At 46.9% G+C, this 21,538-nt stretch overlaps 4 protein-coding genes across 5 annotated transcripts; 1 reads left to right on the forward strand and 3 right to left on the reverse strand.

Annotated features, from left to right (window-relative positions):
- Nucleotides 1-465: 465 nt before the first annotated feature.
- ZBTB33 (zinc finger and BTB domain containing 33) lies at nucleotides 466-10,442 on the reverse strand. 2 transcript variants are annotated; one of them, XM_053955486.1, is made up of 2 exons: nucleotides 10,376-10,442; nucleotides 466-5,472 (listed from the first exon to the last, which is right to left on the reverse strand). In XM_053955486.1, the coding sequence occupies exons 1-2, from the start codon at nucleotides 10,401-10,403 to the stop codon at nucleotides 3,431-3,433; spliced, it is 2,070 nt and encodes a 689-aa protein (XP_053811461.1). In that variant the 5' UTR covers nucleotides 10,404-10,442; the 3' UTR covers nucleotides 466-3,430. The 2 variants fall into 2 exon arrangements, with proteins under 2 accessions (XP_053811461.1, XP_053811462.1); XM_053955487.1 differs by lacking the exon at nucleotides 10,376-10,442 and adding an exon at nucleotides 6,191-6,209.
- A 102-nt stretch (nucleotides 10,443-10,544) lies between these two features.
- Nucleotides 10,545-16,812, forward strand: NKAP (NFKB activating protein). The gene is made up of 9 exons (XM_053955918.1): nucleotides 10,545-10,830; nucleotides 11,211-11,291; nucleotides 11,659-11,732; nucleotides 11,946-12,065; nucleotides 12,828-12,873; nucleotides 13,255-13,370; nucleotides 13,520-13,595; nucleotides 14,056-14,205; nucleotides 15,501-16,812. Exons 1-9 carry the CDS (start codon nucleotides 10,583-10,585, stop codon nucleotides 15,673-15,675), a joined length of 1,086 nt encoding a protein of 361 aa, XP_053811893.1. The 5' UTR covers nucleotides 10,545-10,582; the 3' UTR covers nucleotides 15,676-16,812.
- Nucleotides 16,813-17,035: 223 nt separating this feature from the next.
- AKAP14 (A-kinase anchoring protein 14) lies at nucleotides 17,036-19,418 on the reverse strand. Its single transcript, XM_053955919.1, has 6 exons — nucleotides 19,261-19,418; nucleotides 19,013-19,133; nucleotides 18,849-18,940; nucleotides 18,513-18,692; nucleotides 17,534-17,586; nucleotides 17,036-17,191 (listed from the first exon to the last, which is right to left on the reverse strand). The coding sequence occupies exons 2-6, from the start codon at nucleotides 19,122-19,124 to the stop codon at nucleotides 17,104-17,106; spliced, it is 525 nt and encodes a 174-aa protein (XP_053811894.1). The 5' UTR covers nucleotides 19,125-19,133; nucleotides 19,261-19,418; the 3' UTR covers nucleotides 17,036-17,103.
- A 1,209-nt stretch (nucleotides 19,419-20,627) lies between these two features.
- Nucleotides 20,628-21,534, reverse strand: NDUFA1 (NADH:ubiquinone oxidoreductase subunit A1). The gene is made up of 3 exons (XM_053955635.1): nucleotides 21,289-21,534; nucleotides 21,013-21,102; nucleotides 20,628-20,724 (listed from the first exon to the last, which is right to left on the reverse strand). The coding sequence occupies exons 1-3, from the start codon at nucleotides 21,388-21,390 to the stop codon at nucleotides 20,704-20,706; spliced, it is 213 nt and encodes a 70-aa protein (XP_053811610.1). The 5' UTR covers nucleotides 21,391-21,534; the 3' UTR covers nucleotides 20,628-20,703.
- Between the last annotated feature and the right edge of the window lie 4 nt (nucleotides 21,535-21,538).

Here is a 21,538-nt window from a genome sequence, read left to right on the forward strand (position 1 = left end):
CGGAATTCTTACAAATGATAACCAGTCAGCAAATGGTGAGAAGAGTCCAAAGCACGAGTGAGCTGAAAGCACTGCCCTGGTCACTGTGTGTGTTTTACTGGTCACTAGGTGGGGGTTTTGTTGACTTTGAGCTCACTTGCTATGCCAGCACTTGGTCAGACTGTTCCACAGTCTCAGGACAGCTCTGCCTGTCCTGGGAGTTCCCATCCACCCCATCTATGGCAGCATTCAGCTCACAGCACACTGGGGTTGTTGAGCTAATCTGCTTTCTTGGAAAGTGTTCAACAAAACCAATTAAACAGCGTCAAAACAAACAAACAAAACTAAGGCCCAAATAAAAACACCTCTCCCTGTTCCCTCCCCAGTGGGTTCCCTGCTATTCCCAAAGACATGGAAAAGGAAGCTACAAACATGTTAGACTATAGAAACTGAGTTGTCATCAAAAAGAAACATACTACACTCACCTTGAGAATTAAACTTTTTTATTTTTGCCATAGAAAGCTCTAAAAACTAATACCATGTGTTGATTAATGAAAAGTAGGACACAATTTTAAAAAGTATGTTAAGGAAAGACTGTACAACTATATACATCACAGACTGTGGAAAACCAAGGAATGTTTCACACAGAACATTTCCTAGGCAATAGCTGTAGATCTCAGAATTCAATGTATATAGTTGTCAGCTTCTGCACCTTTTTATAAGCTGCACGCCTTAACAGAACAAAATAAATAACCAGTAGATGTTATTCAATATTTATTTAGTTCACATAGTGGAATGTTATGGTATGTATCCCCAGAGAAACCAGACAGTGAGGATGCAGCCACCATTACCATATTCTGCAGCAGATCTGTTAATGGTTTTATATGCATAATAAATGACTGTGAGGTTTGCTACCTTAGTCTGATGAAATTTTTCATTTCTATATAAATGTTTTGTCAGATTCAACTTTTTCCTTCCGTTATCCCAAAGCCAATTTCTTAATATTTACATAAGTTTTTTCATTAAGTTAAACTGGAAGTTAAATGCTTACAAAACAAACAAAAAAACAAATATAAGTGCAATAGCCAGAAATCTAAATATAAAAGCTTACTCATGGCTTACTCATGGCCCCATAAAAAGTTTTCAAATAATGGATTTAACATGTTTCCAAACCAATAAATACTGGAAGTGAAATTTAAAAAATGCTTTACATACCTCTGGACTTTGGATATCAAAATCACTTCCAAGGAAAACTGAAGACCCTGAGACACATGCAAGCACGAGTCTTCTAGCAAAAATAGTTACAAAGCCCTAATTTTCCAGTTTTCCTCCAAAAAGAGACCTTTACTAGGCACAGTTTAATTTAAGGTTTTAAATATATCAGCAGCAAATAGTGATAGCCATTATGTTTAATTTTGCACTTTGTAAAGTATGCTTAATTCCAGATCCCAACACAGGCCATTTACTTAAGAGCTGGGCTTGATGATCCTTGTGGGTCCCTTCCAACTCAAGACTACTCTGTGATAAAATATGTGTCATGTCAATAACAAAAATAACATTGCATTTGTCTCGTCACAAAGTTCAGGAATTCGCACCGCAGCACCAGCCAGCTGTGCCAACACAGGCAATCCACACTCATGTCCCATGAGGATAATGTGTGACTGCAGAAATGCCACCTCAGTTACATCGACACTTTAAAGCATGACCCATTGTATTCAAAGAGGTCTGCAATATGACCTGGAAATAATCAGGTATATCATGTTCTTGGCTGACAAAGGAGAAGTGCTGAACATTACATGCACCACGTAAACAAATCCTCCTCCCATCACTGCTCATGTGGATTTCTGGTGTCGTTTTTGTAGCTCAACTTAGATTTGAGCCATTTAAGTGCCTTTCTGTGAAGAGTACTGTATATCTAAAACCTTTGAGAGTCATAAAATCAAGATACTAACTTAAAACATGAAAAACAAAAGAGAAACCTGTAACTGCAATTTAAGCAATTAAAGGTTTCCATAACTAGTACTATGCACAACAGTCTTTCCCAGTCACCTCTAGAACTTGAGGAGTTTTCATATTACCATTTACAAAAATTCAACAAGTCACTAACTCTGAAATGCTAAACTAGGACTCCAGTAAACAGCTGTTTTTCTCTACCATCTCCCGATCAAGCTGGACATCTAATTCATCTTTTAACTGTTAAAACAGGCACCAATTGCAAGGAGAGTAAAACGGTAACATAATAAACCCAAACCTGGAAACAGCTGACAACTAGACAACTGCAGAGAAATTATACTTTGGGTCATGGTGAATAAAGGGTATTTTCTGGTTGTTGGTTTAGTCCTCATCCTCCAAAATGTATAAATGGGGCCAAGTATGGGGGAAAATCCAAATCCCTGTTACACTTGAAGATCTAGCCAAACAGGCATACAAGATCTTCAGCAGTCTCAGTGCTAAACCAATACAGTACTTACATGAATTCATAGTTTTGAGAAGCCTTCAGCTAAAAACAAATAATATTTTTATAATTTCAAAATTCTGGACTGAAGCCCTTCTTCTTGAAGTGGAAAAAAAAGGAACAGCACTTTATATCAAACTAATTACTGGCATTTTTCCAGTAGTAAGAAAACACAACAATATTTCTCAAGCTGTAAGAAGGTAAAATTATCCCCTTCCTAAGTATTCCAATTTTCTTCACCATTCAGCTTTGTAGAGTTTGGTTTTTTCACATTGCAAAATGAGTAAAATACCAAGGTCCAGGACACTGAATACTTAGCTCACCATACTGCCAAGTGTAAGTAAAGTTTGTTCAAGTTAGCCCTAACTGAGTATTGCTTGTTGACAAGACTTTTTGCATGAAGACAGATGATTCATAATATTTATAAAAGCAGAATTAGGATGGTAGCTCAAAAACAGGGTACTCCAGTGTAGTAGGGGATCATGTATTTTGGCCCCTGGTTCACAAATGTGAGTTGTGGGATTATTTTTTTAAATGGTTCCATGACCAAGAGACTATGATGAACAAATCTTACTGTTTTCTTGGTTAACATCTAAACAGAATTCAGCATTAAAGTGCTAACATGAAAGAAAGTGTTTACATGGTAAGTATGGGTACAGGAAATACCTCAATTAGTTTAGAAATATTTCTAGCTCTTTAGAATAAATTGTACATTTTCAAGCCACAAATCCTCATGTTTTGATCAAATTTAACATATCAGAAACCTCTGGTGCGCCTTAGAATGTCTTACTCTCTATTCAAGTAAATTTTCTGATTAATTGCTTCCACAAATCACTGCCGTTAACACGGTCCATCTAAGTGTTACCATTTGGTTACTTGGTAGAACAAGTTAACTTCTTTTGACTTCAACCTTTGATTTTACAGCAATTTTAACAGTTCAGTTGAAACAGTTGCAATACTCCTGCACTGAATTCTTTTTCCAGCATTTCAAACGTCTCAGTAAGATTCTGGTATCACAAACTCAAATTCAGTACTTCCCTCTGACGGGTTTTGTTTAAAAATTGTTTCATTTCCCTGCGGAACGAAAATGTCATCCCAGGTGATTTGTTTGGCTGGAGAGTTGGATGTGGTTCCTTCAGTGCCATCCTTCCCTGAGCCAACACGATAGACAACTCCCCCCTCGTTTATCCCCGGGACACTGCTGGGGCGGTCACTAATGTAGGCGTACTGTCTGATCTGCAGGGACCTGCAGGGGTGCAGCCGGTACAGCTTGGTGTCTCCGGAAGGGTCTTGGCTGTGAACTGATCTTATGTGGGAGACGGTGATCTGGTAGTTGATGAAAGATTTGCCGCACGTCAAGCACTGGTACCTTCGCTCCCCGGTGTGGTGGAGTTCATGCTTGGTACGATATTCTGCAAGAGCAAAGACTTTGTCACAGTAGCGACACGGGTACTTCTTCTCCCAGGAGTGGACGTTGAAATGTCTCCGCAAGCTCGTCAGACACGCGTACGACCTCTTGCACACGATACAAATGTAGTAGACTCTGCCATCCACTATGAGCTCGTAGTGGTCATCGTGCTTTACTTTCATGCGTTTCCCCTTTGGAGATTCATCACCAGACTTTTTGGGTGTGTCATCAGGCTTGGCTTCCCCTTCCTCAGAGTCACCCTTCACAGGGATGACTATGTCATAGGTATCCTCACCGATATTTGCATAAACCTTACAGCCTGTGGATAAGCCTCCTATTTCAGTTGCTGTATCTAGTGTTATGATTTTCTGCCCATCTGCCACATTCTTTGATGTTAGACTCGAACTCAATTCCTTGTTGTTTCCAGAAAGGACATCTGAGATTTTTATTTTAAATTCTCCAGCTTTAGCAGATGGCTCTTGTGAAAATGCAGCAACCTGTTTTTTCTCTACACCTGATCCTTCGGTGCTCCCTGCCTTAGGAACAGAAGACTGCTGAACCAAAGAGCTGCTGCTGACCGAACCAGGACTAGAGGAGCTAATGATATCGACATCATCGTCAACAACCTCTTCATCATCAACAGCAGTCGCTTCCACTTCAGTTACGGAGCCATTATTGGATGGCTGCTGGTTCTCCTCAAGTAAATTAATTGTAGGAGTCACATGTGTTTGATGCAAGGAGCTGGCGCCAAGTGATGAGTTAAGCAGAGGCTTGTTTAGCACAATGATATTAGGAGTAAAATGCTGTGGTGTTGCCGAGACAAATGATTCAGCACCTGACTGTGTTTGGCTTGGGCTTAGCTGAGAGGCAGACAAAGTGAGGTTCTGAGCAGCTGTGGTGTTTGTCAAATGGGGAGAGACACCACTGCCACAGGATTTTTGGTCAGAAGCTCCAGCTGGACTTGAGCAAGGCTGGTTCTGGCTTGCAGTATTTTTGTCTTTAGTACAATCTTTTGGAGGAACAATCTCAGAACAAAAAATTACATCATCATCCTCATCATCCGAATCGCTCACTGTAATTTTTGTAGTCTCATATTCTATGCCATGTAAGGAGAATGACTGTGTTATAACTGGCATCCCATCTGCAGCCTCTTGACCCTCTGGCCTGATTACAGTTACCTGTGTTTCAGCATCTCTTTGATTTGGACTAGAAGCTGAAGTTCCTGAAGCACTGTCTTTGACCTCGCTTGGCACATTTTTGCCTTCGGCCGGAGATATGCCCAGATCAGCTATAAATTTTACACCCAGCTCCTGCCCTGATTTAATCAGTTCATCAAGTAAATCAGATCGGACACTGATTATTTTGGAACTATAAATATAATTAAGAATTTCTGCAAAAATTTCTGCTCTTACAAAGCTCAGTTCAACCACTTGACCAGCCACTGAGAAAAGCTGGTGAAAATATGTGCTTGAGGCTGAAAGGATGTTTCTGTGAGCTCGAAATTTCCTGTCCTCCACAATGACTGTAACATCACAAAAAAGTCCATGGCCACGTTGCTCATTCAAAGACTGAAGGAGCACACTAGAATATTGTGTGTCTGTTGCAGAAATAAGTTTTTTCCCCTCCATTCCTACAAAGGGAAAGCAAAAGATATCAAATTAGTAAAAACACAGATATACGGTTTTAACAGCATGACAACATTCACATATTTACTGTCTACTCCTTCTTTAGGAAAAAACAAATCTGAGATACTGTTCAGAAGATTATGTGCTCCTGCACCCTGCAAATTTGGTTCTTATTGTTGTTTGTCCTTTCCTCTTCTCCACAAGGTTAAGTGGAATTCTGAATATATCCTCTGTTCTTACAAGGTTCTTACAAGGTGAGGAAAACAGAAACAACACCTCATCTTAAGCAACAGCAAGTACGGTTAATTACAAAACCAAGAAAATGGAAGTTTTGGGTCCCAAAAACAGCTTTAAACATTATTAATAATTTCTTTTTAATGTGAAATATTCCATAGATTGTTATGAGGAAGCCAAACAGCATGGAGTTATTTATGGCCAGACACCAGAATCTGTGTGTCAACATATTAGCAATCAACTGAGTTAATGAAAACGCTATGGATAGTGCACTTACTTCCCCAGAAAAATAAACTTTTTTTAAACCCCATGCCATATATTTGCAAGGCTTTGTATCTCAAACCGAGACTCGGAAGCAGCACCGCAGGAAAACAGATCCGCTAAGTCAAAGTAACCTCTCTGTCAGCACTGCCCATTCAAAGCCCCCCAGTAAGCGGCAAAAAGCAACACCCAAATACAGAGCAGCGAGTCACGGGCTCTAATTTTTACCCGTAAAACTTTTATTTCCGCAGGCCGGGCCGGGCCGGATGAGACGCCGAGGCCGGAGTCCCGCGGCCAGCCCGGGGAGCGCGTCCTGGCCGACTCCCCCCCGTGACCCCGGGGCCCGGCCGTGAGAACCGCGCTCCGAGCGGGGCCGCCGCCGAGGCAGCAGCGGCCGGTCCGCGGCCGGAGGCCGAGCGGGAGCGGCGGCGCTGACAGCGGTGGGCCCGGGGAGAGGCCCGGCAGCACCAGGCCCGGGTTGACGGGCGGCCCCTCCGCCGCTCCCCGCTGGCTGAGCCGTGCTGAGCCCCCAGCCGGGCGAGAGGGGCAGCCGAGCCCGCCGAGCCCGCGCTCCCCGCGTTACCTGCGCCGCGCTCCGGCCGCGGCCCCGCCGCCGCCCGCACCACCGAACCCGCCGCACCGCCGCCGGGGGGCGCTGCCGGCGCTGCCCTCGGCTCTGACCCGAGCGGCCTCGGGAACCTTCGGACCGGGGCGGGGCCGCGCTCCCGCCCGGGCCGGGCGCGCCCCGCCCCGCCCCGCGCTCTCCGCCGCCGGCGGCCCCGAGGCCGCGGGGCTCGGCGCTTCGGGGGCTCCGGACGCTGCCTGGGACACGCTGCCCGCGTCACCGCCCCCGGCCTGCAGGAGGCCGCCTGCGGACCCCGAGGTGCCGAGTGTGTGGCCCCGACCCTGCTTCAGCGCAGGCCGCGGGACGCTCGGGTCCCGCACACGGGCCTTGCTGCGGCCTTGGCAATTCCCGCCTGGCTCCCGGCTCCCCCGCGCTCCGTGCGGAGGCGGCAGTAAACCCCGACACCTGCCTTACGGCTGACCGTGTGGATAAGGCCGTGGAGACGCTATTTCCCGCTGAGTCGCATTTCCTTCCCGGGGGCATTGGCGCTGCTCTGCCAACGCTGACGCAGCCGGCACCTCCGCCCAGCACCGAGGGGAGCTCAAACCCACACCTGAGCACCCTTGCTCCTGCTGCGGGAGCATTTATTTGGAATTCTTTAAGCCACAGGGACACGTGTTAGGCTCTGGCAGCAGCTGTACAGACGTACGGCTTTGGCACAAAGTGCCTTTGACCAAATGCGACTCTCGGCACATTCGACATGTGGCCACTGAAGTGACACATCCACAGTACGGCCTCTGGGAAACTGTTGCTGTTCAGGAATGCTCGAAGAACACCGAGATCATAAAAGATATTTTTCATCTGTGGTTACTGATCTGTTCCTTTCCCCCCCCCCCCATGCATTCTTTGGACTTGAACCACAGGGGTTCATGTTTTTTTTTTTTTTTAAGATTCAAAAACTTTGACAAGAACAAATGTCCTGTCAAGTTCGATGAAAAACGTAACAGGCCACAGTCACTGGCAGACATGACTGCAATCCTTCACCTCATAAATCAGCAATGAAATGATCCTGCCCAGGTTTATGAGCAAGAAATAAATAATAATCTTTCTTCTACCAAGAATAATATTTCTTCCAGCAAGAAAATCACCTGCCAGGCTCCCTGTTTTTGTATAGTTAGGAACACAAGTGCCTTTCTGAAGTGAGCCTTCAGATTTTAAATGTTACAAAACCAGTTTCTGTTTATTTATAGGTTTTACCAGAGAGTCAACTGAATGAGGATAAATAATAGAAAATACTCATCAGGGAAAACATAAGCTTTTCTTCCTCATATGACCCTTCAATTCTTTTCTTCTTTGATACAGGCTCTTCGTAATTTTTACCCATGAGGCTATATTAAATGAAAATAATACTATAATTGTTTTAATACTTAGTCCAGTGCTTTTTTTGTCCTCCAAAAATGTGTGATGGCCCAAATTAAACAATTTCTTAGCCTTTCATCCTCCAGCTTTAAGGACTTCTATTCTCACTGCCTCGTCCAATACTAAATAACTAACGGAAAATTTACAGCTACAGATGAGCACTTGGAAGGATCCCTGCTCCTGAGGCATCTCAAAAATCAGGTTTAAACCACTTATTCTTAGGCACAGAAATGCTGCCTGATTTAAAAGCTGCTGGGAGAACTGCACCATCTCCTTGACTTTTACCTTTCTCTGAGCAGCTTTTCTCCGTGGCAAGTCGTTCTGTCAGATATAAAATCTGAACCCCACTGTCACCCTGCTGCAGTCAGGACAGAGTTAATGCTCTCCCCACTCAGCCAATTTGACTGAAGCTGCCACCATCTTGCTGCACCTAAAAGCTGAATTTCAATGTGCATTTTCTTTTTTTTTGTCAGCATGCATCTCCTATTTTAGGGGTTGTTCTTCCCACTTTTATATTCAGATAAGCCTAGAAAGTGTTTGGTGATTCAAGTCACATAAAACCTTACAATATAAATAACAATATAAAAGAACCGTTTTATCTAAGACAAGAAACATCCAGGATATAGAACTACATGTGGTTGTCTTGGAACTGAAAAAAATACGTAAGAGACCCAATAGCAACTTTTATCTTAATGTATAGAAGTGATCAAAAAAAACTTTAGGATGGAGGCTCTGAAAATATGGAGTACAAATTTAAAGAAATTTACGTGCAGGCTTTTGCAAGAAGACAAAACCGCATGCAATTCAGTAACGAGTTTTCAATTAAGCAATTTGAGAAGCTCTTTTGTTTTTAAAAAATCCACTTTGTGAGAATAGAAAATTCTTTTAAAGACCTGACAAATTTGAGATACAAAGTAACACTCTACATTATGAAAACATGTATTTTACATTAAAGTAAATGAAATTTTATAAGCAGAACAGTTAAAGGTTTTCAATAAAAATTGAAATTCAACAGTTAATACTACCTAAGACTACCTTTAAGGACAGAAATATTCTTCCACTGTGGGAATTTCAAATAAAACATCACTGCTTCTGAAAGACTCTAAAATACAAACTTCCACTGTTCGTGCCTTGAAGAAATCTCTGAGAGTATTTCTCCTGCCAATCCCATTTATAAAGCCTCATATATCTGAATTAAGAGTCCAGTGATCTTTTTATTGACATTAGTAGTTGTTGTAGATGCTGTCATGTACTGCATTACATTGTAACTTGTGTACGAAAGCACTTCAAGTCACCTAATGATATTAGGTAACACAGGTGCAGAGTGCTCCTGAGGCAGATGTTTTAGTCACCATTTAGGCAGATCTAAAATTATCCAAAATTAGTTTGTCAAAATAATCAAAAGAATGGAGAAACTGGGCTGTCCTCACACAGACACAGGCGACATGGGCAATCTCTGGTAAATCTTTTCCCTCCCTCTTCTGCACATGGTTCCTTGCACCCAAATAAATACACAATTTAAATAGGCTTCCTCCATCTTACAGATTTTTTTATGCTGCTTATGGTAGGTTTGGGAGCTAAAATCCTGCTTCATTTGTGAAAAAGAGACTGGCATACCCTGACATAATTTCTAGACAGCATAAACCAGCATGGGCTTCCCAGGGTGGAGCACTGTCTGAAATGCCCTGTTTACACAGAGCTGGCCAGACCCAGCGGTATTACACTGCACTTCCCAGAGCTGAGGAGAAACTCGGGGTTTATTTAAGAAAGCTCCGTGGCAGTGTGGTCAAACCTGAGGGGGAAGGGCTCTCACAGAAGAGTGGGTGTCTTATCTGAATACATAATTTGTATAATCTTTATAGATAAAGATTAAGGTTGGAAAAGACTTAAGATCGTCAACTCCAACCGTGAACCCGGCGCCAGCACCACGTTCACCATTAAACCTTGTCCTTAAGTGCCATCTCCACACGGTTTTTAGCATTTTCGGGGATGGTGACTCCACCACTTCGCTGGGCAGCCTATTCCTGTGCTTGATAACCTTTCCCATGAAAAAAATTTCCTAATACCCAATCGAAACCTCCCCTGACGCAACTGGGGCCATGTCCGGTCGTCCTGTCAGTTTTGCCCTCAGACGCTGCACCGGAGCGGCGGCCAGCGCCGTGTCAGGCCGCGCTGGGAGGTGCCGGGCGGCCGAACAGCCGAGACCGGGCCTTGCCCGGGCCGGGCCGTGTCAGGCGGCGCCGGGCCCGGGCAGGAAGGGAGAACCCCGCCGGGGCACGCTGAGCTGTCCGCGGGGCAGTGCTGCTCCCGGGCCGCCCTGGACAGCTCCCGGGGCCGCGGCCCCGCGCCGGTGCCCGCGGAGCGGGGCGGAGCCGGGCCCGCGCCGCCACCGCCCCCCGTCCGCGGCTCGCGCCCCGTCGGCGCCTCACCTTCCGCCGCCGCCGTGCGCGCGTCCATCGCTGCCGGGCGGCCGCCGCGGGGCACAAAAGGAGCCGCCGCCGCCGCCGCCACCGCCGCCGCGTCGCCGGCCGGGCGGGTGGGGCGGTGACCCCGCGGGCGGGGCCGCCCCGCTCCCGCCCCGCTCCCGCCCGACCGGGAGGGCACCGGAAGCCGCCGGAAGCGCCTCCGCTTCCGCCATGGCTCCCGCGTCCCGCTCCCGCTCCCCGCCCGCCGCCAGCTCCGAGCGCCGCGGCCGCCGCTCCCGGTCCCGCTCCCGCTCCCGCTCCCGCGAGCGCAATGGCCCGAGGCGCCTGAGCCACCGGCGGAGCCGCAGCCGGTCCCGGAGCCCCGGCGCGCCGCGCTCCTCCGCTCACCACGGGCACCACCACCACGGCAAATGGCCCGAGTACTACGAGAAGGAGAAGGAGGAGATCCTGCGGCAGAGGTGAGCGCCGGCGAGGGGCCGGGCCCGCCCTGCCGGGCCCCGCTCCGCGCGGAAGGGACGGCGCTCCCGGGAGGGGCGGGGGCGGCGGGGCCGGCTTCTCTACGGCCTGTCACGGGCTCTCCGTGCGTTCCCCGCGGGCAGGGCCGCCCGGGGGAGACGGGACGGAGCTCGGCTGGAAGAGGGTAACAGCTGCTACCGCCGATCCTCTGCGGCGTGCGGAGCTCTGCTGCCAGACTGCCCCTGCGAGCTTGCTCCTTGCTCCGAGTTGTTTCTTATCCTTACTCTAACTGCTTCAGGCGATTAGAAACACTAACGTGTAGGACTTAAATGTGTGCTGGGTGTTGCAAACTAGGCGTCAGTGTCAGTGTTTTCCTTTTCAGGAGACTCAATGAGAGAGAGAGAATTGGAGAACTGGGGGCACCTGAAGTCTGGGGGCTGTCACCAAAAGTTCCTGACCCAGAGTAAGGCATATTCTTTCTTCATGTTTTTTATAATATTAATTACATATCAGTTCAGTTTATAAAAATGCTTTATCCCTGGATTAGTCGTGGTGCCACAATACTTATTGTATCAGTTCCTTTCTGAAGCAGCATAATAAGATTACTATTTTTTCAACCAAATAATTCCAACATACCAATTAGGCAATGTGTGATTTATTGTAGATCAGGTGACGTGTTGTGGTTCTGACAGCAGTTCCCAGGCTAAGTTAGCTCTTTGATATTTTACTCCCTTGCAAGGATTGACTCAAAATGTCTTTGGTCAAATGTATACCTTTGATCTTGAGTACAACAAAACAGAGTTTAAGTAGCAAACTGTTATTTTATTCAGTTCCGATGAGCACACACCGGTAGAAGATGAAGAGGCAAAATCTAAGAGTAGTTCTTCAGATTCCAGCTCAGAAGGTATTTTGTTTGGCTTGCACAGCTTTTTTGAAAATGGGAAGCTACTGCGGCTTAGAATCTGCTGCTGCTTGCAGGAGGTTCCCTGGCTTAGATGGGTGGAAGTGGTTGGGGTGGGCTCCAGCTCAAAGGAGAGCAATGCTTTGGGAAGATCAGGGAATACGTATGGAACCAGATGTTCTTTGTTCTCTAATGTTATGTTTAAAAACATTCCAGAGGAAAAGAAGAAAAAGAAGAAGAAAAAACAAAAGAAAAAACGTAAAGCATCCAAAAGAAAGCGCAGGAAACATTCTGAGGACAGCGACAGTGACTCAGAGTCTGAGCAGAACTCCAGTGGTAAGACAAGAGGGTCTCAGCTTGCAGTCTGGCCTCAGGAAATGGGATTTCTGAATTTAGCATCCACTGGGCCTCTCATGCCAGACATCTGTTTGATATGTTCTCATATCGACCAGTACTACAGGGACCTTTCTACTAACACTTTCCCAGTATAAGCAAGTCCCATCAGGATGTGTACTAGGGCATTCTGGTGGAGGCACTTAGTGCTGGGAATAGGCTCAGGGTTAGGGCAGTGGTTAGGTTAATGGGTGGGGGTAGTGGTTAGTGTAATTCTTAGCAGTAGGGTTAGGGGAGTGGCTCAGATTAGGGTTGAGAGAGTAAAAGAGCCTATGGCTCCAGGAGTACTGGGACTGGAAAAAGCATGTCAAGGCAATACCAGCAAGGCCCCAACATTGCTGTTCCTTCATCTTTCTGACCTCAAAAACCCATATTATTGAGTTTGGGTTAGGGTTAGGGCTAGGGCTTAGGGTTAGGGTTGAGCGAGTCACAGAGCCTACAGCTCCAGGAACATTGGGGCTGGAAAAGGCGTTCCAAGGTAATCCCAGCAAGGCCCCAACTGTGCTGCTCCTAGATCTTTCTGATCTTGACCACCACCCCTGGTGATGGGGTTAGGGTTAGGGTTAGGGTTGAGAGAGTCAAAGAGCCCACAGCTCCGTGAATACTGAGGCTGTAAAAGGTATCCCATGTTATTCACAGGGCAGTAAACTACTTAGTTATAACTAATAATTTCTTTTTGATAATACATACACTTTCTTTTTTCAGATGAAGATAAAAAGAAAAGCAAGAAGAGGAAAAAGAAGAACAAGAAGTAAGTGTTGTGGTTGCTGTGTCATGTTGGCTGGAAGGCAGCTCAGTTTTCTTCGCTGGCCCTGAGGGAGCCTGAGGACCTTAGGTCATTTGCAAGAGCTGGCAAATAATATTAATTTGATGGATTTTATTTAAATCTACACAATTGTGCAGCACAAACAACTCCCTGTAGGGCCACTTTCTAACAGTCTATGAAAGTCAAAATAGAACATATATATTGTCTTGGCGTTGGTGTAATAAAGTGTTTTGTATGAAACAGCAGACAGCCATTCTTCCTATAGGTGGAAGTTGCCTTGAGAAACTAATTATTTGAGTATTATTCCAAGCACCTTCTTTAATCTTAAATTTTGTTAAATAGCATGTGTGTCTGGCTTTATCACAGGAAGAAGTATAAGAAAAAGAAAGCTAAGAAGAGCAGGAGAGAATCCAGTGATTCAAGTAGCGAAGATTCCGATGATGAAATGCTTCAAGGGGACGATCTCTGGATAGAGAGATCAAGTAGGTTCACCTGCCTTTAAACTTGAATGGAAACTTCTTGATGTCCTTTTTGTGAATTTGTTGTTAGGTGTCACTGACCTGTATAATCCTTCTGATAACAAAGAACAATGGGCACAAGATTAATCTTCCTCATTATTTGATTGTTGCAGAAAATACTGAAGCTGATAGTTTGATTGGACCAGAGGCTCCCAAAACTCATGCATCTCAGGACGATAGGCCTTTGAAGTGAGTAACCAGCTCTAATGGTACTTTGATTAAATCAAGGAAATCAAGTGTGAAAGTTACTGTTCAAAAGGGCTGTTGCAACAATAAAGCATGCAGAGGGAGAAATGCTGTGCCATAAGCTCACAGACAGAACTTCCAGTGGTGCTAGCTTTCCCCTGGCCTGAATTTGGGTAGAAGAGTGGTTTATGCTTTTTAGCCTTGATTCCTAGAAAAATCAATTTTAAGTGCCTTTATTCTAAAGACCTGCAGTACTGTGACTTCATAGTGTCATTAGAATGAATTCAGTTGATAATTTAAGATGTTGTTGCTAGTGTTGCCATTAAGGAAGAAACAGGCCAATATGTGGGAAAGAATAAGTGTTCAAAAACACAGATGTTTATAGTAGTGAAGAGGGAAGTTGGATGTTTAGCTCAGGCTCTCTCTATCTGAAACTACTGAAGTCACCACTTTTGTTTTTTAGCTATGGACATGCCCTCCTGCCCGGTGAAGGTGCAGCCATGGCAGAGTACGTAAAAGCAGGGAAACGCATTCCCCGCAGAGGTGAAATCGGCTTGACAAGTGAAGAGATCGCTTCGTTTGAGAGCTCTGGTTATGTCATGAGTGGCAGCAGGTATGGTTTTGATGATGGCAGTGGTTCAGTGGAATTTTCAAGAGCTGCTTTCTCTGCTGGCTGAACAGAAGACTGCTTCCAAGCTCTACTTGCAGGCATGGAGGAGAAGGTGCTCTGCTTGCAATAATCTACACTGAACTCCCCATTGCTAGAGATGGATAGTGAGTTTTTCAAGGACACTTTCTCCTCAAGAGCAAAAGTTCTTCACAGGCAATACTCTTCTAATTATTTCAAATGAAGAGGTGCTTGTGTCAGGTGGCTCAAAGGTGGTCTGTTTGGACAGCCCTGGGGATGTGCTGTCCCTTCAGCAGGAGATAGAACAATGTGTGAGAGGTTGGCTGCATGTTTTTCTCTATGATAACAGGAATCTCACTTAAATTTTGGTGAGCCAGCAGCTGACACCCTGGGGGTAGGGGAGGCTTTTGGCTGACTGCCTGAAAACAGACACCCTCAGAAATCAGTTCCTTGCTCTGCCACACTCCTTCCTGGGAAGGTTAGTGTGCAGCTTGGATTATCTAGTTTAGGTATCTCTTTTGCCAGTTGGCAGGGTCAGCACAAAAGATTCAGATACCAACTTTAAGGACTAAGTATAATTTGCTACAGTGCAAAACTGCAAAGAATTACAAAGGATAAGCTAAGTAATGCACCTAATCATTACTGCAAAAGATTGCCTAGAGTGATTAAGAAAGATAAATCCCCAGTTACCCTGATGCTTTACCATTATCCAGATCTGCGTATCAGCTGGGGAGCCCCAGTCACAGCAAAGGACTGGAGAACCATTCCTGGGAATTCCTGTGTGGTGTGTCCACCTGTAGACGAGGCCTCCATCTTCACTGTGAGGGGGCCCAGCTTTTAGACTGTAGAATAAACAAGCTTACACAACTTCTAGTGCAGGAACACCTAGTTTCATCCTCCTCTTGGGTTCCACCCAAAGCCTGGGCAGGGCTCAAGGAGGAACCAAGGGAGCTGGATTTGATCATATACCTTCAAACAAGGCCAGGTGTCTGATTTCATGCCTTTGTCTGGCTTCGAAATGCAGAAAGATAAATATATTCTTATCCCACATTTCACTAATGATCATGGCTATTACCTTAATGAGTGGATACAAATTATCATTTTGTAGGAAGGTTCATCTAGAGGTCAGCTTTGGCTCAGGACCTGTTGTTCAGGCCTTGGTACTTCAGTACATTTATTTAAAGCCCCTGAACACGTTCAGGCCAGTTGATGGCTGGAGGCTGTGCCAGGGCACTGACACCCCCTGCCCATGCTGATGTACCCCGTGCTCTCCCCCACAGACACCGGCGCATGGAAGCTGTGCGTCTGCGGAAAGAGAACCAGATCTACAGCGCGGATGAAAAGAGAGCTCTGGCATCCTTCAACCAGGAGGAGAGGAGGAAACGAGAGAATAAGATCCTTGCAAGCTTTCGAGAGATGGTCTACAGAAAGACTAAAGGCAAAGAGGAAAAATAATGCTTCATTTGAGCTGTACACCATAGCTTGCACTACGTGGCAGCTCACGCAGTCCAGTTGTGATTTGAAGAAAGCTGCAGGTGCTGCAGCACCTTTCACCCAACAGGGCCAAGCCTCAGGAGTGGATTACTTGTGTCAAGGAAACAGAGTTATTTTCATCAGATTTTCTTGGATGGTTTGTTCACCATCTACAAGGAATCCCGGTAAAGAGAAAGGCAACAAGGCAGGCACAGGTGGGGAAGATTAGAGGTGTCGGTGTTCTGCACTTGCTTTCAATCTGACAAGCCAAAGGGTCCCGTGGGAAGGTTTTGTTACCTAATGCCAATAAGTGTGGGGTTTTTATTCCATTTATTTTTATTAATCATAGGCTCATTTAGCTTGGGAAAGACCTTTAACAAGCTACTAGCACCAGTATCAAAAATGAAGGAACTCCCGAGTTCCTGTTTTAAGATCCAGGACAGTCCACTATTTTTTCACGTCTTTTAAATTCAGGTTTTTCCTCCGAACACTTGAGTTTGGTTTGTGATGCAAACCAGACATGTATATATTTTGTAAATGAGTTTGTAATTTATATACAGATGGGCTTCAGTTACTTTAGAGCAAGCAGATGGCAACTGAGGTGTAAAGTAACAGTAATAGGAGGGTCTGATCTTCAACCACTGAAACACATGGTGAAGAACTAAGTTGCTTGCTTCTTTTTCTCCTATGTTATACATAGGCATCAGTGCAGTGGGGTGCAGTGATTGGAACCCCTGGATGCACACAGGTGGTAACAAGGATGTACCTTCCAATTTCTTTGAAATGCTTGTGTTTATGGAAGTGTTCTAGATTAAACCCTTGTTTTAACTCCTGTAGTATTTTAGTTTGGTCTGTTTCAGCAGCATTACATGGCTTGCTTTAAACTCTGTGCTTGGAGGCTTTGCTCAGGCAGTACTTATGTGGTGGTTATCTTTGATTCAACTGCATATTTCCAAACTTGTCTCCTGGAACTTCTTTTTCTCAAATGTTTTTTAAAACAAAATGGTTTTGAGAAATGGGTTGTTTCTTTTTTGTTCTCCTAATTTTTTTTTTTTGTAAGCCTAGCAGCAGAGATGTCTTGTATATTTGTATCAAGAAAATAAAAGTCCTAAAGTCCTATCATGTTTTCCCTGGAGTTCCACAGACCTGGCATTCACAAACAGCAAATCCTGCCCAGCTGCCTCTTCCCATTTACACTCTGGAACCTGGTTCCATCCTGCTGTCCCCACCTGTACCTCCCAGGGACTGTCACACACAGGCAGCTGCCATGGCAGGACATAGCTGATTTTGCACAGGTTCAATGCTTTTTATCTATTCACAAAGTTGAAATCTGCTAAGGAAGAACTTTTTTTCCTTCATGTTTATTTGGTTCTCCACAACAGAGTATTGGTAATGGTGAATTGGAGCTGCTCATTGGGAAGCAAGTCTTTCTGCACACAGGATTTTATTTTCAGTTATGTCCTGAAGCCACTTTTCTCTAAATTGACACTGTTCTGGCCTGGAGAATGGCATAAAAAGAAGGTAGATTGTAAGCATAATGCTGAATCCAAGTTTGGCCAGGTTGAGAGCTGGCCTTTATCCACCACGGAAGGCTATCTGCTGCAAAAAAGTCCCCCACCTAGACCCATGTAAAGCAGGAGAAATTTCTGAGACTGCAGATGCCCACAGGGTGGTTATTCATGCCTCTGGGGGTGAAGCTAGTGATACACAGGTTCATTTCACGGAGCAAGATTTTGACAACTTCCACTCCTCTGCTATTATTGCAAACTTATTTGCATCAAGCTCCCTGTTTGGTTTGGAATGGAAAAGCTTGCTAAAACAGAAGAGTAATAACATTTACCTCCGAATCAGCCTGCTGGACTCCAGTCTGTAGAACACCTCCACAGGTGCAGTCTGCAACACAGCAGAGACAGGGCAGAGGCCATGTACAGCCCCTCAAAAAGCAGAAATTGTAATTAAGTGAGAGCTACTATTTACTTTAAAAATTACCTGGATATTTGGTTGGGGCAGAAGGGAAGATGCTGTTTAGGGACTAGCTGGACATTGGTTGGCAAGTGGTGAGTAATTGTTTTCATTTGCACCCCTTGTCTTTCATAGGTTTTTTTTCCTCAGTTTGTTTTTATTTTCCCCAATTTGTTACTATTGTTCTATTTATTTTTTAATATTATTACACTTTTTCTACACTTTAAATTCTCTTCCCCATCCCATGGTGGTGGAGAAGGAGTGAACAAGCAGGTCTGTGATGCTTAGTCACCAGCTGGAGGTTAAACCACAGAATATTAGTTGGGGATCCATAGCTATTAAGTAGAAACACTAAGGTTCAGTATGACTTAAGCCTGGAGGTAAGAAGTTTACTCAGTGTAATTTATTTCATTTTTTTCTCTTGGGTTGCAAGAGTTCATTGTACAGGTGCAAACTTCAAGCTGATAAGGAAAGGGATTTTGAGACAGCTTGAAGAGCAAAGTGTCACTTCCTCTCTACTGGCCTCTCATTCTGTAACTCACCTCTCCTCAGCCCTTCTTACAGCTGACCAAAGCAATTGTTGCTTGAAAGGGAAGATGGTAAGAGCAGGAAGGCAGATGTAGGATCCTGCCAGATTCTGTCTGTCGAGTTCTGTTAGTCAATGATATGTTTCTATTAGGCCACATCTAAATCTCCTGCCATTTTCTGGACACGTCCAGGCCTTGTCAGCATCTTCACAAGAGCTGCTGGCTCCTTGCCAGCCTCTCCACTGTCCTGGCACTTTCCTGCCTCAGGAATGCCACTGTACTCTTGTCCCTTAAAGGACTAGTCCATCCACACCATTTCTGAGTACTTACGTCAGGTTTGAATTTGGAGATCACTATAACGAAATAGACACTCGCTGTTGCTCGTGGGATGGGTTTTCTGCGTGTTGGGAGAGCCCAGCAAGCTCTGTAATGGTACCTCTTGCTGTCCTTAAGTTCTTCTTCCTCGAGAAATTCTGAGTGGTGACGCCAGCTTTCATGAATGTCCCATGTCTGTTGAACAAACACATCACACTAAGACTCCCTATGTCTAGTAGAGCTGACTTGAGGGTGGTGCTAAAAAGGAACAGAGGTGCTCTCCTTTAATTTTTCATACTTCTTAACAGTGAGAAAGTGTGGCCTTCCTGAGTGGATGGAACTGTGACTCACAGAAATTAGTTCTTCAATTTGCTGCTGTCCTCTCTCTACTGTGAAGTTCTTGGCTGTGGTCCACGGGATATTTTTGATGACATGCTTGTTTTCTAAAACAGATAAAATGCTAACAAATCCTCCTGAAAAGGCTCCAGCACATTCTAGTAGAGCAAACACAATACCTTTCTCTTTTTCCTTGGCCTCTGGAAGACATTCCTCTGTACTGCTTCTCTCATCTTCCTGGGGGATGTGATCTTTTTCCTCACTGGCAGCTTCTTCCTTTTCCTCGTCCATTGGCTTCACCTTTAGAGAGATAAGCGCACAAACATTGAGCGAGCACTGGTCTGAGAGCCGCAGGCCCCGTCTGAGGAACACGGGGAGCAGCGGGCAGTCCCTCACCGCCCCTGCTTCGCAACCCGGCCCTGCTCACCCCGCTGGGCGCTCCCGGGGCGGCGGCTGCTTCTCGCCCGCTGCCCCGGCCAGGCCGGGGGTCCCCAGGCGCGGCGGGGGCCGCCCGGGGCGCTCCGGTCCCGGGGGGTTGTGTCGGAGCCCGGGGAGCTGCGCCCGGGCCCGGCGCTGTCCCCGCCGCGCTGCGGGGCCCCGCGGGCGCGAGCGGCGCGCGGTCACCATGGCGAGGCCGTGCCGCTCCCGGCAGCCCCGCGGAAACCGCCCAGCAGCCGCTGGCTGCCGCGCAGGGACGACGGTATGAGCAAGAGAACAGCTGTGGGATCCAGGCAGATTCTCTGCTTGTCGTATTTTTGCCATTCTGGACAATTCGGGAGCGAAAGCAGCCTCCAGTCTGTGCTCTGCCGGGCAGAGCTCTGTCCAGCCCGGTGCACTGAGGATGCGCTGCAGGCTCCGAGCAGCAGCGCTGGCAACACGCAGAGCTTCAGAGGGAAGGGATCACGGGTACCGTACAGCAGAAGCCAGAAATGTTTTAGCAGATCACAGGGCACCGAATTCCCAGCAGCTCCTCTTCCAGCATGACAAGAGGCCGTGGGGCAGGGGGTAGGAGCAGAGATTGCCCTGCAGCCCGTGTTGCAAGACCACGCTGAGCTGTGCCCCTGCAGGTCCATGAGGGAGCAGAGATCCACCTGCACCCCAGGAACGACCCATGCTGGAGCAGGTGGATGTGCCCCGTGGGAAGCTCATGCTGGAGAAGGCTCTGGCAGGACCCTTGTGCCCATGGAGGGCATAGCCCACTGGAGCAGGTTTGCTGGCAGGAAATGTGACCCTGCTGGAGCAGCTGAAGGACTGCACCTTATGCGTGGGACCCATGCTGGAGCACTTCATGAAGAACTGCAGCCCATGGGAAGCACTCACAATGGAGAAGTTAGTGAAGGAGTCTCTCATGGGAGGGACCCCATGCTGGAGCAGGGGAAGAGTGTGAGGAGTTCTCCCCAGAGGAGGAAGGAGCAACAGAGACATGGGATGACATTGACCACAACCCCCCTTCTCCATCACCCTGTGCAGCTCAGCAGGGAGGAGGTAGAAAATATCATGAGTGAAGCTGAACGCGGGAAGGAGGGAGGAGTGGGGGGAAGGTGTTTTATGACTTAACTTCTCATTACCTTGCTGTTATCTGACAATACGTTAAATTAATTTCTCCAAGTCAAGTCTCATTTGCCTGTGACAGTAACTGATGAATGGTCTCTCTCTCTCTCCTTGTCTCAGCTCACAAGCCTTTCAATGTATTTTCTCTCCCTGTCCAGCTGAGGACAGGAGTGACAGAGTGGCCTTGGTGGGCACCTGGTGTCCAGCAAGGGTCACCCCACCACAGCAACACAAATACAAGGGTTGAACACATGTATAGCTTTATTTAAGAGTTAAATCATTTTCTATAGATACAAGAATTTTTCAAAGCGTTGACACCTTAGTCTATGTTCTCCAGACCCTGAAAAAGAAAAAATAACAGCTATATTTGTGTCATTCTTGCCACTAATGTGCAACAGGGCATATCTGAAAATGCAGATTTTCAAACTACATTTAATTACCCAGGTCTTAATTAGAACAAAATTAAAATGCACATCCCCAGAGGCAGGCCAGCTGCAGGCACCGAGTGAGATCTGACAAGAGCGACCAGTGCCCACCTCAGCGGCTGTCCCAGAGCTCGGGGATCGGGGAGCAGCGCCTGGGTCCCGCTTCCCCCCGCCGGTACCTGCCCAGCGCCCCCAAAACCTGCCTTGGACACATAGTGCTTGTTGACTCCCGACAGCCGCCGGTCCCTTTCCATCAGGGTCCACTCGTAGGGATAGCGGGCGATCCTCTTCTCCTGCAGGCACAGAAGTGCCTGTTAAGTCCTCGGGCAGGGCTCCCGAGGGAAGGCGGGGTAAGGGGAGCCCCGGGAGGAAGGGGTCCCAGAGGGATGCAGGGGACTGGGGGATAAGGGCGGCTCCGGTGGGGAAGCGGAGCCTCAGGGTCCCGGACCCCAGGACCTGCCGCCCCGCCCCACGCTGACCTTGCCGCCGTGACACAAGCGGTGCATGAAGATGGTGGCCATGCCGGGGATGCTGAGGCAGACGCCCATGATGGCCATGCCGGGCAGGATCTCGTACCACATCCTGCCGCTGCCGGTGCCGGTGCCGGTGCCGCGGCCTCTGCGCCGTGTGGCGGGGCACTCCCGGCCTGCCCCGCGCCCTTCCCGGCCTGCCCCGCGCTCTCTCGCAGCCTAGCGGGCCCGAGCGGAGAGCGGAAGAGACAGCGCTGCC

This window comes from Vidua chalybeata, chromosome 14 (assembly GCF_026979565.1).
Source record: "Vidua chalybeata isolate OUT-0048 chromosome 14, bVidCha1 merged haplotype, whole genome shotgun sequence".
NCBI classification, from domain to species: Eukaryota; Metazoa; Chordata; class Aves; order Passeriformes; family Viduidae; genus Vidua; species Vidua chalybeata.

Coding starts and splice junctions, on each gene's coding strand:
- ZBTB33 (XM_053955486.1), bottom strand. CDS start 10,403: ATGGACGCGCGCACGGCGGCGGCGGAAG. Junction 5,473..10,375: donor GCGCACGGCGGCGGCGGAAG/GTGAGGCGCCGA, acceptor TTCCCTTTGTAG/GAATGGAGGGGAAAAAACTT.
- NKAP (XM_053955918.1), top strand. CDS start 10,583: ATGGCTCCCGCGTCCCGCTCCCGCTCCCCGCCCGCCGCCAGCTCCGAG. Junction 12,874..13,254: donor AGGAAAAAGAAGAACAAGAA/GTAAGTGTTGTG, acceptor GCTTTATCACAG/GAAGAAGTATAAGAAAAAGA. Junction 13,371..13,519: donor TCTCTGGATAGAGAGATCAA/GTAGGTTCACCT, acceptor TGATTGTTGCAG/AAAATACTGAAGCTGATAGT.
- AKAP14 (XM_053955919.1), bottom strand. CDS start 19,124: ATGGACGAGGAAAAGGAAGAAGCTGCCAGTGAGGAAAAAGATCACATC. Junction 18,941..19,012: donor GGCCAAGGAAAAAGAGAAAG/GTATTGTGTTTG, acceptor TATCTGTTTTAG/AAAACAAGCATGTCATCAAA. Junction 17,587..18,512: donor TCTCCAAATTCAAACCTGAC/GTAAGTACTCAG, acceptor GCTGTGTTGCAG/ACTGCACCTGTGGAGGTGTT.
- NDUFA1 (XM_053955635.1), bottom strand. CDS start 21,390: ATGTGGTACGAGATCCTGCCCGGCATGGCCATCATGGGCGTCTGCCTC. Junction 21,103..21,288: donor GCTTGTGTCACGGCGGCAAG/GTCAGCGTGGGG, acceptor CTGTGCCTGCAG/GAGAAGAGGATCGCCCGCTA. Junction 20,725..21,012: donor ACAAGCACTATGTGTCCAAG/GCAGGTTTTGGG, acceptor TTTCTTTTTCAG/GGTCTGGAGAACATAGACTA.